This window comes from Diaphorina citri, unplaced genomic scaffold (assembly GCF_000475195.1).
Source record: "Diaphorina citri unplaced genomic scaffold, Diaci psyllid genome assembly version 1.1 scaffold223, whole genome shotgun sequence".
NCBI classification, from domain to species: Eukaryota; Metazoa; Arthropoda; class Insecta; order Hemiptera; family Psyllidae; genus Diaphorina; species Diaphorina citri.
In genome coordinates this window covers 86,403-101,262 of record NW_007377660.1, presented here as the reverse complement: position 1 = coordinate 101,262, position 14,860 = coordinate 86,403, and the positions used below count along the sequence as shown (strand labels likewise).

At 37.8% G+C, this 14,860-nt stretch overlaps 1 protein-coding gene across 1 annotated transcript; it reads right to left on the bottom strand.

The window, feature by feature from the left end:
- Window positions 1–274: 274 nt before the first annotated feature.
- LOC103506217 lies at window positions 275–5,145 on the bottom strand. The gene is made up of 3 exons (XM_008470606.2): window positions 4,364–5,145; window positions 4,174–4,238; window positions 275–637 (listed from the first exon to the last, which is right to left on the bottom strand). Exons 1-3 carry the CDS (start codon window positions 5,013–5,015, stop codon window positions 398–400), a joined length of 957 nt encoding a protein of 318 aa, XP_008468828.1. The 5' UTR covers window positions 5,016–5,145; the 3' UTR covers window positions 275–397.
- Between the last annotated feature and the right edge of the window lie 9,715 nt (window positions 5,146–14,860).

Here is a 14,860-nt window from a genome sequence, read left to right as displayed (position 1 = left end):
CAAGTTGCATTGAAGTTTTGAAATGATCTCATATGGGACCTAGCGTACGTACTTACAAGGTTTTCTAATAAGCTGACAAACTTTTTATTGAAGCTTTCTTCTTCATGATAAAAATAGGACTACAGAGCTGGAGGTAGCAACTAGTTCCCTTCGATTTATTATATTTTTATCCAGCAGATTCAGTAATTCTTGATTATTCAGATTTTTTTTTATCTTCTATTGCACATTGTGTATTCGAAAATTCAGTTTATTTCAATCTTCTTCAGATCAGAGCTGGAGGTAGCAACTAGTTCCCTTCGATTTATTATATTTTTATCCAGCAGATTCAGTAATTCTTGATTATTCAGATTTTTTTTATCTTCTATTGCACATTGTGTATTCGAAAGTTCAGTTTATTTCAATCTTCTTCAGAAATGTTGTGCAGGATAATGTTCACATGACTGCTTTCGTTTTTCAAAATGGCTTCCGAGTCACGAGTCATAGAGTTGATCGAGAGACTCTGAATCAGTCTTGATTGCGATTCAGTCGCATTTCGAACAAGGTCACCCAAATTGCTGGTTTCGGGATATCCTGGTTCGGTCAGTTCGCTATCGAAATCGCTCTTATGCTGGAGATATCTTTTGATTCGCCGAATAGCCTTCAAAGAAAGCACACTGTTTTGGGTTTTACTATTTATGTCGTGCGAAGAGAGCTGATTGAAATCTGGGGATAATAAAGATAATTGGGTCGATGCAATGATATTATCGAAGTAAAATGATGGAAATAAATATTATACCTATCTTAAAACTTCCAATGGAATTGATAACTACCTATTGAAGAGTTTTTTTTTTTTTTTTACAAGAAAATGTATACTCGTACATATTCAAGTAACGTGACTCATGTGGGTGCCTTCTAACTTAGTTGCTTGAAAGAACTTTACTGAGAGTGCACCAAGATGAAGTTAGATTTGTATGAACGCCGGTAAATTCAAATGATTATGCAATGTGCAACAGTAAAAATACCTTACACCACTAGCCTACCACACATGCTAAGTGCATCAGTCCAGCATTGTGGACTGAGGCTAACCCAAAACTCATCGTCTGTAACGAAATCTGTAATGGAAGAAGTCCTTTCTGTGGCTCTGCTGAATTTCCTACACGTCCAATATTATCATTTACGTGAATCTATCAATCCACACGGGAATCAAACTCAAGATGTCCATTTTGTAGGCCTATCCCTTCAAGCGCGGAAGTTTTTAGAATGTCAAATTAGCCCAGGACAGCATTGAAAGGGTCCTCGGACATATCATGTTGCGGTCCACTGAGTTCTGAACATTTTATTATATTCAAATTTACTCCCTTCACAATGGCACAAGAATTGAAGAACAACTGGTGGCTCGGGTGGTGAAGTGCACTTAGAATGTGTTGAGTTTTGAGTGCAATGTTCTATAAACCAGCTGTAAGAACTGCCGCAGAGCATTACTGCCTCAGCGCAGATAGGTATGTGTACCAACGTACCAACCATATGAGATAAATACTCAGTACATTAAAAGCCCAACAAGGGGTGTAGGGTCTTGCCTATAACATTTGTAACTGAGATGAAACGAGTTTTTCCGTATACTTAATAGCAAGGTCATCCTCGCATTGAACTCAATCCTGATATTGTGGTAGACGCTGATACATTTAGAAGGGCAATGAAGTATCTTGCCTATAACATTTGTAACTGAGATGAAACGAGTTTTTCCGTATACTTAATAGCAAGGTCATCCTCGCATTGAACTCAATCCTGAGATTGTGGTAGACGCGGATACATTTAGAAGGGCAATGGGAAATAAGTACCATAAAGTAGGAAGATGAGTCTCGCTCCCCTAAAATTTGGACCCCTAAAATAATATCACAAGCCGCACAATCACCAGACGGAGCGAAGGAGAAATGTGATAAAGGTAATTTTCTTATTGGGTGTCGAATTTTCTATTGAAATTCACCAAACCTTATCGTCCCGTCCACATGCAAAACAGTCTTCACAATGTAAGACAGAGAGAGAGAGAGAGAGAGAGGAGGGGTATTGGGTGTCGAATTTTCTATTGAAATTCACCAAACCTTATCGTCCCGTCCACATGCAAAACAGTCTTCACAATGTAAGACAGAGAGTGAGAGAGGAGGGGGGAAGAGAGAGAGAGAAAACAACAACAACAACAACAACAACAACAACAACAACAACAACAACAACAACAACAACAATGATAATGATAATATACCTATTCTATTTTTGTCTAAACTTGACCGATAGAGAATTGGAAAATTCTTGGGCATTACAGGGCTAATAAGATCTGAAGGGTATTCCACGAAGGTTTCTCTTGAGAGCTGAAGAGCTTGAGGTAAGCGCCATTGAGAATGGTTTGTAACTGGATTGGTGCAGAGGTAAATATGTTTGGTCATGTTTTACTGGCATTTAGTGCCAGCTCCATTGGCATGGTGTATTGGCCAGCCACCCTCGCTCAGGACGTCGGTCCGATAGACAATTGTCTGACAGACCTGGGTCTGAACGTGAGAGGTGGGAAAAGCTTTAGAACTAGATCTGTCAGACCGTCTGAGACACCACAGTCTGAACCTTTTTTCCGCCACACACGTCCTGACAGTCTGTCAGCCGATCTGAACGTGAGTGGCGAACAATAGCTGAAGCTGCCAAGGGCAGGATAAAACAACTTAGCGCGATACACCAGAAATTTTTTTTTTTTTTTTTTTTTTTTTTTTTTTTTTTTTTTTTTTAAGATGGCTAATAATAAACTACATTGATACCAATCGAATGTCAAAACTTATAAGACCAGACATTCTAGTGAACATGTTGTACCTATTTATTGGTGAAGGTTCATCGGAAGAATGAAGGTGTATTGGGAATAACAAAGGTATACCTACCTAGGTAGATACCTAATATTAGGATACTCTGCCCCCTTTAACGCTCCAATGATTTTGGAATACCCAGATAATACAGACGTCAGACCAACAATAGCCCCTATCAATATTATCCCCACTCTTCTGTCATTTGGGCAGCCCTTTCATAACCAAATTTAAGAGGTTTTATAGAGGGAACTGTGACTGCTAAGGTGTTATCGTCCCGAAATCGAAGAGAGATGGAAGACAGGATAGGAGAAAGCCAGCCGTTCCGAGAACGAACCTTATCTGTTCAGGATAAAATCCGACCCGGGTGGGAATTGAACCCGCGATCTAGCGCTTACAATTTAGAGGCGCTACCATTCAAGAATTCAAGCTAATATAACCAAATTTGTCTACCTCTAGGTTAGCTTGACCTCTTAGGCTCCTCAGCTCTCAATTCTTGTAAGTTAGTACTTTTTTTGTGTTTTTTTTTTTTTAATAGATTTTTTTTTAATTTTTATAGGTACAAGAAAATGTATACTCGTAGGTACATATTCAAGTCACGTGACTCATGTGGGTGCCTTCTAACTTAGTTGCTTGAAAGAATTTACTGAGAGTGCACCAAGATGAAGTTAGATTTGTATGAACGCCGGTAAATTCGAATGATTATGCAATGTGCAACAGTAAAAATACCTTACACCACTAGCCTACGACACACAAACATGCTAAGTGCATCAGTCCAGCATTGTGGACTGAGGCTAACCCAAAGCTCATCGTCTGTAACGAAATCTGTAATGGAAGAAGTCCTTTCTGTGGCTCTGCTGAATTTCCTACACGTCCAATAATTATCATTTACGTGAATCTGTCAATCCACACGGGAATCAAACTCAAGATGTCCGTTTTGTAGGCCTATCCTTTCAAGCGCGGAAGTTTTTAGAATGTCAAATTAGCCCAGGACAGCATTGAAAGGGTCCTCGGACATATCATGTTGCGGTCCACTGAGTTCTGAACATTTTATTATATTCAAATTTACTCCCTTCACAATGGTACAAGAATTGAAGAACAACTGGTGGCTCGGGTGGTGAAGTGCACTCAGGATGTGTTGAGTTTTGAGTGCAATGTTAATACATAGGATGTCTAATATAAACCTAACAAATAATTGCAATGTTCTATAAATCAGCTGTAAGAACTGCCGCAGAGCATTACTGCCTCAGCGCAGATAGGTATGTGTACCAACGTACCAACCTTATGAGATAAATACTCAGTACATTAAAAGCCCAACAAGGGGTGTAGGGTCTTGCCTATTGATTCGCCGAATAGCCTTCAAAGAAAGCACACTGTTTTGGGTTTTACTATTTATGTCGTGCGAAGAGAGCTGATTGAAATCTGGGGAAAATAAAGATAATTGGGTCGTTATGCAATGATATTATCGAAGTAAAATGATGGAAATAAAATACCATACCTATCTTGAAACTTCCAATGGAATAAAACACTTCACAAATTTATTTTACCTGTAAAACTGTCTTCATGAACGGTTTGCAAAGATAAATTGGCCTGATCTAACAAAGACTCTCTGGACGTCCTCTCCGGATATTTCTCATCCTTGCAAATTCTGGGACTCAAATTGTCTTTCCGTTTCTGTTGCTTGATCTGAAGTGTTTTGATCAAGTCTGCGATACTGGTTGAGCTTTTGGTTTTGGAAAGTTTCATTTCCGAGCTCTTCTCATGAAGTTGAATGTCCTTCTTCAAAATATTCTGCAGATTTACCAGTTCTTTGTAGATCAAGTCTGTGTGGTCTTTGGTTTCCTTAGCTTCAATTACATTATCAGTAGCTGCTATTACACCTTCTTCTGTTTCCTTACCACTATTACAGGTTCCATTCTTACATTCAACACTCTTCGAATTCTTCCTGTCATTTGCTATTATTTCTAGAGCGGATTTGACAATGTTCTCGGCAAGTTGTAGAAACTCCTTGGTGGACTGCTGAATAGCAGATGTGATTTGACATGCTTTCCATGCCAAGGATTTCAAATCGCATGCGTACTTCTCACCAATGTGACTTTTCTCTTTCAAATCGATGGTGAGCTCAATCAGTATGAGAGCTTTTTCTAGAAGTTGCTCTACTTGACCCTCGGATGATGGTGTGGTTTCCAAATTTGACATTGCCGCCTTTGAAGATTTGGTACTCAAAATTTAGATGAACAAAGTTATTGGTATAGTATGGTGCTCAGATGTATTTCACAAGGGTCAGATATAAGGCCCGCTTTCCACTAGGAAAGAAATTTATTTCACTCATGCAGATGGCTCAAATGAGGTTATCCTTCATTCTAAGCTAGACTTTGTTCGTGTGCAGAGCATTTTTGGTTCTTCTGGTGAAGAAATGTAGATAAATGCATGACCTTTTCAACGCACATCTTTACGAAGTGTCTCATATTGCAAGGTCAGAGGAAATTTTAGGGTTGAAACAAGGTACGTAGGTAACCAAAATAGAAAACTCAATGAAGTAGGTATGCAGGAACCTAATAGGTAAGTTGAAAAAAAAAGCCATGTTGTGCTCTGAAGATTCAATCCCGTTGACAGACCTGTCCATTACGGGGGTTCAATATTGACAGATCTGCCTCGCCATGAGGTTTGCTGAGGTCTGGAGAAGAAGAAGATTGGAGAGGAGGCGAAGAGAAGGAAGAGATTTATGAAAGGAGGTGGGATAGAAAGGGAAATTCAAAAGCTGAGGGGGACAAAAAAAATGGAGGAGAGAAATGGGGATTTAGAATGATAGTAAGTGAGAGGGAGACATATAGGCAGGGGAGGGAAGGAAGTAAGAGGGAAGTGAATGAGAATATAGAGGGACAGTAAAGTGGGAGACAGAGATGTTACGAGGAATATAGGAGAAGACAGTGAAAACTGAGGAAGAGAAGAAGGCGGTCGAGGGGGATAAGTTGGGAGAGGGGAAAAGGAGGAGAGGGAGGGAAAGGAGGAGAAGTTGTGAGGGAAATTGAATGTGTCAGTTCTATCGGGTCAAGTTTCTCTGAAGAGAAACTGGAGAAGGAGGAGAAGAAGGGAAAGGGTGAAAAGAGAGGAGGAGATAATTGGACACATAATTGATTGACTTTTATATTAATGACCGAACGGAAAAGTGACGTGGAAACAGGCTTAGAGAGAGAGAGAGAGGGGGGAGAAAAATAGATCTCGAGAGAGAATATTAAATGGGAAAAATCTCCGGCTAAAACTTAACCGATTTTGATGACATTTTTTTTCAACGTGGTCTACTTTCATGCCCGAACACACACACGCAATCCGTTTTTTTCCATCATTTGTAGTTGTCCCCGTACAACTACCTGAAAACGGCTACTTTCCCTGTCGCGTATAATATCTCTAGTAGCGCGGTCAAACTTTCTTGACTTGGCGGGGCGGAGCGCTACCGCGCTCCTTAATCAAGAATTTTATTTAGCTTTACCTTTACATAATAGAGAGTAGAATTTTGATTCTTAAAAATAGGAGAGAAAGAAAATGTACCTATTTACCTAAATGAGAATTTAGCGAGACACACCAGAAATGTTCGCCTAGTCGCAAGTTGAGTATGACCCGTATAGATAGACGCTATACTTTATGACTTGTGTGAAATGGCTGCATTTTCCTTTCGAAGAGCGATAATATTTGCATTTCTCTCAGCAAAGCATATTCAACTCAAGTGCGAGAAGGAACGGTTGTGAAATGGCTGCATTTTCCTTTCGAAGAGCGATAATATTTGCATTTCTCTCAGCAAAGCATATTCAACTCAAGTGCGAGAAGGAACTCTTCGGAAAAAGAACGAAGTTATTGCGAAAATAAATAAGAGAAAGCTTGAACAAACAAACCCGCAAACGCCAAGGTCTAATGTATAACAATGAGGCAGTTATCCCAGGTATGAAAAGCGGCGTACCTCACGTCTTTGCGGGTTCGTATAGAAATATACAGGGTGGAAGGGTTCACAGGAAATTAACATAAAAAGGGGGAAAATGCTAGGAGACTACTTCAGAGTGAGATGGTTTACAGAGAATAAACGGGAATGGTTAAGAGCTGACTTTCAACAATCTCAACTGAACCGAGACCTAGGACCGGGTTTGAATCTCAGACAAGGAGGAAATTCTGATCCCTTCTGGTAAAAGTATTACAGACATTTGATAAAAGAACTGTAACAGTGTAACAACGTATGTTTTATCGTGCTGAAATGGAAGAGAAGCAAGACAAGATAGGAGAACGTCAAACCAGGAGAGGATATCAGAAAGTCAGTCGTTCAGAGAACGAACCTTATCGGTTCAAAATTCATCCGGGCGGGAATCGAACCCGAGACCTATTGATGTTCTACTTGCCCTTTCGTAAAGAACATTCTAATTTATTTTTCATACTGTGACCACCCAGTATGAAAAATAAATTTTATTGATCGATTGAACACTCCACCCTAGATGGGAGGGGGGGGGGAGCACCGTGTCATAAGGCAAATTTGCTGTTTGGGAAAATGCTTTTCTCTCTTTTTTATTTCCCTTTCGTATTTTGTCATACAGGCACGTACGGACGTGAGTTCGGATTTGAAAAAGAAAAGGAAGAGAGGAGAAGGAAGAAGAAAGAAGAGAGGAGAAGGAGGGGATAAGAAGAAAAGCAAGAGGAAAGCAAAATTTTTAGGACATAAAAAGAAAATGTCGATAGAGATTGTCTTCAGTAACCCCGATATTATATGATGGCCCTCATTGGGGCTGAAATTTATGCCGGTCACATTTTCTCAAATTGAACTTTTCTTGCCCTCTCGTGTCATGATTTGTTATTTTCAAATATCCCTTTGACATTGTCTATGACTGTTTTATCAAATCTGTATAGAGGAGGTATAAAACAAGACTATACGTGGACACAAGCTCAAAACAGATAGTTTTTGCTTCGCAAACTTACGTGACGATAATTGAAACGTAAGACCTAAGTTGATCAAAACACGTATCTGCAGATGCGCAGAAATTAATTTTCATTAAATAAGGCACCTAGTACCTGGTTACCTATGAACATAAGGCACCTAGTACCTGGTTACCTATGTACATATAACTAACTACCTACCCACTATCACGAACAGGTATGTGTGCAGGTAACACGAGCATCCTATGTTGTAAATCCACAGTGAGGTTGAAACAAAGTGAAAAATAATAGATTTGACTGGTCAAAAAAAGTTGGGAAAAGTGTGTGAAAAAATATGTAAAATTTCCAACCCCGCGATTTATATCTGGGGGGGGGGGAGATTAAAAATTTCGCCATGAAAAATGGAGCAAGCTTTATTATCTCCCCTGTGCTGGATTAACATGCATTTTGAGTGGCATCCTACTACGATCTCAAGAGGAAGGCAGAAGACAGGGAAACATGGCGTACTGCAGCAAACCAGCCTAATGGCTGTTAACCAATGATGATTGTTCATCACACTGGTTACGGGTTATCATCATAAAACTCAGTGGTCAGACTATACGGTTTATTTGCCGCATCATATTGGGGGGGCTTTAGTCATAATTATGGTGAATTTATTATGCATTAATGATGCATAGACTGATGGCTGGAAACCAGAGGCCTTTATGGGAAAAATTGAGTTTGTTTTGTATTGTATGTATGTAGCTCGTTATTAGTAAATGATCAATTTATTAAAAATCATACATTATAATATCAAGAATTTTATTTAGCTTTACCTTTACATAATAGAGAGTAGAATTTTGATTCTTAAAAATAGGAGAAAAAGAAAATGTATCTATTTACCTAAATGAGAATGAGAAAAAGAAATAATATTTTGGACGGAATGAAATAAAAAAAAAACCTCAATAAGAGAGACTAAAACAAGAAAAAGAAATAAAAGGCGAGAAAGAGGGCAGCCAAAAATGTAAAATAATAATAATAACTTAACTTTTCTTGTATAAAATTTCCCAAAAAAGGTAGAAAAAACCCTTTCCCTTAAAAGCCCATTATAGGCGAGTGTTTCGACTGGAAATAGACTCCCCTTCTACCCATAGAATAAAGATGCCATGAGAATACGAAATTTCTCGTCGCGGTCGAAAGAACAGAATTCAATAAAATGTTTCCCATCCCCCGATTCATTACTGGTATACGACAGTTCTTGGAGCAATAGAGTTTTATATTGAGCTTGATGGACTTCAGAACTGTCATATAAAATAAAAGGATGCTCTCAATAGATCAGTTGCGCTTACTTGGGTGATTTTTCAAAGTAAAAAAGCTGGGAAAATGAGGGATTTCGGAACTTTTCTTTTTCTTCCACGACTTCTAGATCCCGCGATAAAGCGATTTAAAAAATACCAGTAAATTTTGAACTCTGACGTCACGGCATACGCTCCCGTACGCAATGACGTCACATCAAATGTCCCGAGCAAAGCTTGTGCGCATGTATTTCTGCGCAATTCACGTTTCTGCGCAACTCCTGAAGGCTGACGTCAGAGTTAAGGACTTTGACAAAAATAAAATTTGAATTTTCGACCTATACAGTTATTTTTTCGGAGTTTTGACCTCAGATTTGGATTTTTCATAACTTTTTCTCATCGAGATCGACCTTTTCATCATAAATTTTACCCAAATGCAACTGCTCCATTATCATAAATTAAATTTCTGTAGTAGTAGTAGTAGAAGAGGGAATGAAAATCTGACATCTCCACTAATTTCCTCATCGAGATCGACCTTTTCATCATAAATTTTACCCAAATGCAACTGCTCCATTATCATAAATTAAATTTCTGTAGTAGTAGTAGTACCTAGTAGAAGAGGGAATGAAAATCTGACATCTCCACTAATTTTCAATTTGTTGCACATTGCATATTCAATTAGATACACGGCACTCATACAAAACGGTCACTCACAAACAAGCCAGACGGAATGCACCCGTTCCCAATGGGTGAATGGATTGTTCCATATCCATAGTGTCCTATATTTAGGGAACTCCTCAACTTCACCCCATCCATACCTACCTACTACCTATAAATTTTTTTAACGTTCGTTTGCCATCTTGAACTGAATGTAAAGTTTACCTTTCAGTGAAAAGGTACTTACTTCTGATTTCTCTTTACCTTTTTTTCTGTCCCTTTTTATATACCCTTTTTATGAAAGGAAAAAAGTACTAGGTAGGTAGGTACCTACTTCTTGAAAAAAAAAAAAAAAATCATCATCATCAACGTTCTTTTTATCATTATTATCACGACTTTCGCTTAATTTATCAGAAATACTGTTCGGTAGGTACAGTACCTATTTATTTACTTGTTTCTATTTAATTTATTTACTTATTTCCTTACTTGAATATAAATTACAGAAAAAGAGTTGGTGGAGGGGTTACGTACCTACCTATTCCTCTCAGTCTGCGATTTGAATTTTTAAAAAGGTTGGGGAAGAGGGGGAGGGGTCGATTGACTAACTTGAAAAAATGAAGGGGTAAAAAAAGTTTGTTTATTCCAGTTCAACTACTGAGAAAGAAATAGAGAAAGAGAAAGATAGAGAGAGAGATAAGAACAAAAATAAGGACTGATTTGTTTATAATGATAGAATTGATACCTAGTGAGAGAGATGGAAAGATATCAAATAATCATTGCATATTCAATTAGATACACGGCACTCATACAAAACGGTCACTCACAAACAAGCCAGACGGAATGCACCCGTTCCCAATGGGTGGATGGATTGTACCATATAGTGTCCCATATTTAGGGAACTCCTCAACTTCACCCCATCCATACCTACTACCTATTTATTTTTGTAAACATCACAAAATCTATTTTAACGTTCGTTTGCCATCTTGAACTGAATGTAAAGTTTACCTTTCAGTGAAAAGGTTGGTACTTACACTTCTGATTTCTCTTTACCTTTTTTTCTGTCCCTTTGATATACCCTTTTTATGAAAGGAAAAAAGTACTAGGTAGGTAGGTACCTACTTCTTGAAAAAAAAAAAAAAATCATCATCAAGGTTCTTTTTATCATTATTATCACGACTTTCGCTTAATTTATCAGAAATTTTGTTCGATACGGTACTTATTCATTTACTTGTTTATATTTAATTTATTCACTTATTTCCTTACTTGAATATAAATTAAAGAAAAAGAGTTGGTGGAGGGGTTACGTACCTACCTATTCTTCTCAGTCTGCGATTTGAATTTTTAAAAAGGTTGGGGAAGAGGGGGGGGGTCGATTGACTTTAACTTGAAAAAATGAAGGGGTAAAAAAAGTTTGTTTATTCTAGTTCAAATACTGAGAAAGAAATAGAGAAAGAGAAAGATAGAGAGAGAGATAAGAACAAAAATAAGGACTGATTTGTTTATAATGATAGAATTGATACCTAGTGAGAGAGATGGAAAGATATCAAATAATATTTCAATGTTGAATTTCATCGTGAAGAAAATTATGCTACTTTTTATTTTAAGCAGGGCCGAACAAAGGATTTTAGGAAGGGGGCCAATAATACAAACCGATTAAGTTCAGAGGACCCGCTTCGCCGCCGTTTTCGCCCTTATCATTTCTTAGTTCTGGATTATAGTTCATAGATAGCTAATAGTCTTCTTCTTCTTCTTCTTCACCTTTTCCCATTTCCAGACGGGGTCAGCTTTTTTCGTCAGCTTCTTAACCAGCCCTGGGGTGGATTGCTTTGGGCTGACCTTTGGTTTTGGCTACAAAAAAATTACGAGAAGATGGTCTTCGAACAATCAACCTTTGCTATTTCTCAAGAGACATTTCAGGCTGGTACCCTCCCTATTTAAAAAGGTAAACCCTAGGTCCCCTACGAAATACGGCCCTGATTTTAAGGTCATATTGATCAAATTACATTGTAATCAAAATACGAGCATTGATGATGCTATGATGCAGTATTGTTACCTATCTAGATATGAAACAGTAAATTTTGTACTAGGTAATTCAATACTTTTATATGCAAATATGCATCCCGTGCTTTCGTGTTATTAAATATGTGATACCTTTATTAGGTACATGGATAGAATATGTGTTACCCATATTAGATATGGATTAGGTACACATATTAAATATGTATTACTTATATTGTCCCAGGATATACATATTATTGTACTTCCTTGTCTGATGAAGAAATAATACACAAGGACTTATATGCAATGTTGGTGAATTTTTTTATTTTAAGCAGGGCCGAACAAAGGATTTTAGGAAGGGGGCCAATAATACAAACCGATTAAGTTCAGAGGACCCGCTTCGCCGCTGTTTTCGCCCTTATCATTTCTTAGTTCTGGATTATAGTTCATAGATAGCTAATAGTCTTCTTCTTCTTCATCTTTTCCCATTTCCAGACGGGGTCAGCGTTTTTCGTCAGCTTCTTAACCAGCCCTGGGGTGGATTGCTTTGGGCTGACCTTTGCTTTTGGCTACAAAAAAATTACGAGAAGATGGTCTTCGAGCACTCAACCTATGCTATTTCTCACGAGACATTTCAGGCTGGTATCCTACCTATTTAAAGAGGTGGACCCTAGGTCCCCTACGAAATACAGCCCTGATTTTAAGGTCATATTGATCAAATTACATTGTAATCAAAATACGAACATTGATGATGCAGTATTGTTACCTATGTAGATATGAAACAGTAAATTTTGTACTATGAAGTACTAGGTAATTCAATACTTTTATATGCAAATATGCATCCCGTGCTTTCGTGTTATTAAATATGTGATACCTTTATTAGGTACATGGATAAAGTATGTGTTACCCATATTAGATATGGATTAGGTACACATTATTAAATATGTATTACTTATACTGTCCTAGGATATACATAATTATTATTGTACTTCCTTGTCTGATGAAGAAATAATACACTAGGACTTATGCAATGTTGGTGAATTATGTTGACTGTAGCTGAAGAATGTTAACACAGTTTTTACTTTCCATCTAGCTGTAGCTGTAGACAGTTATGATTATGACAGACAGCAAAAAAAAAAAGGCCGTTGTAAATTATAGCTAGCTCCCACAATAGTAATGTACCTAATAACCTGTCTTTTATTAGGTAAAACTATTCTTTTTTCTAAATATTGAAAGCGTAAATGAAGAGTTTCCCGCTCTACTCTCCACTCTTTCTCATTCTTTTCCCTCTCTCTCTCTTTATTTCCTTCTCTCCTTCCTTCTCAAACACCCACTCTTTCTCTCCAGAGTTCCCTTTTCTTTCCTGTCAAAGGAGTGAAAGTTAAAATAGGCGTTAAATCGCGAGGGCACAAGGTATTTTTTTTTCTAAATATTGAAAGCGTAAATGAAGAGTTTCCCGCTCTACTCTCCACTCTTTCTCATTCTTTTCCCTCTCTCTCTCTCTCTCTCTCTCTCTCTCTCTCTCTCTCTCTTTATTTCCTTCTCTCCTTCCTTCTCAAACACCCAGTCTTTCTCTCCAGAGTTCCCTTTTCTTTCCTGTCAAAGGAGTGAAAGTTGAAATAGGCGTGAAATCGCGAGGGCAAAAGAAGCGAGAAGAATGCCAAGAAAATATTGTTGACATCGTGCCGTGAAGATGACGGTTTTAATTAAAAGTAATGATAATAATTAAAATAGTAATAAGTACAGTGTTTAAAATAATAATGGTCATAAATTAAAATAATAATTGCTTTGAGGCAGGGAAGACGTCTTTTTGTTTGAATTAATGCGTTTAAAAGTTCTATGATATTCTTTTCAAGAACGACACAACATTTTATTCTTTTAATTATTTTTAGAGAAAGAAGAAAAAAGTGAGGCTTTAAGAGTTTGACACTTAAATTGCGCGCCAATTTTTAAGCAAGAAAAGGAGTTCTTTTTTTTCTGATAATTTTAAGGATATCTTGAAGGTATTTTTCTTCGCCATCATTTTCTTTTTCCTACTCTTCTTTTTTCTCTTCTTTTTCATTCTTCTTCTTCTTCTCCTCTTCTGCTTCTTGTTCTTCTCCTATTTCTTCTACTGCAACCTTCAAATCTTCTTGAAGCAAGAAATGATTTGTTTCTTTTTCTTCAACTTTGAAAATGATATTTATGATCCACCCTTCAAAATCTACACCAAAGGGGTGCTTACTGAGCGCCCTTTGCTTATAGATACCTAACCTACATATCTCCCAGGTACATTATGCAATAAATTCTCCTCACTATACTATTCCTCATTTTCTCCTCCTTCTCCCCCTCCTTTTCCTCTTCTTCTTCTTTCTCCTTCTCAATTTCTTTCTCCACGTTTTTTATACTTCATTACATCTCGAATTTGAATTCAGATAAACTTTTTTTCAACTTTCATATCAAGAAGTTGCAGGGAAAATAGAAAAAAAAAATATGTTGAAGAATTGAGAATTGTTTTCTTCTCTCTTTCTCATTTCGTTCTTTTGTTTTGATAAAAAAAAAGTTGAGATCTCTGTTCTTATTTAGAACTCTTGTATCGTTCATTCTTCCGCTCTTACGTACCTGCAGCTCTTGCTTACAGACAACTCGGTATGCTCTCAGCAGTCTTAACTACTTAAAGGTGCCTCCACACGGACCATAAGTACAAAGGGAGTTGAAAAAGGAAGAAGAAGAAGAAGAAGAAGAAGAAGAAGAAAAGAAAAAAGATGATTGTTCTACCGCCGCCCCGTTCTCATTTCTTTGCAATGAAATAACTGCTACATTAGATGCATGTGGTCTGTGTCGTAGCATGCCCATCCGGTAGTATGTTCCATGAAAGGAGGTGGGATAGAAAGGGAAATTCAAAAGCTGAGAGGGACAAAAAAAAAAAAAATGGAGGAGAGAAATGGGGATTTAGAATGATAGTAAGTGAGAGGGAGACATATAGGCAGGGGAGGGGAGAAAGTAAGGGGGGAGTGAATGAGAATATAGAGGGACAGTAAAGTGGGAGACAGAGATGTTACGAGGAATATAGGAGAAGACAGTGAGAACTGAGGAAGAGAAGAAGGCGGTCGAGGGGGATAAGTTGTGAGAGGGGAAAAAACCCAGCTCACTGGATTCTCGGAGCCAAATGCACTTATCGTGTGTAGGGACCTTGAGAGTACAGGAAAAACGTAAACAAAA

What these genes read in the sequence shown, in the direction of transcription:
- LOC103506217 (XM_008470606.2), bottom strand. Translation starts at nt 5,015, where the DNA reads ATGTCAAATTTGGAAACCACACCATCATCCGAGGGTCAAGTAGAGCAA. An exon ending in TCATGAAGACAGTTTTACAG is followed by an intron (nt 4,239 to 4,363) that starts GTAAAATAAATT and finishes TATTTTCCCCAG; the next exon opens with ATTTCAATCAGCTCTCTTCG. An exon ending in ACAGTGTGCTTTCTTTGAAG is followed by an intron (nt 638 to 4,173) that starts GCTATTCGGCGA and finishes CTTTCTTTGAAG; the next exon opens with GCTATTCGGCGAATCAAAAG.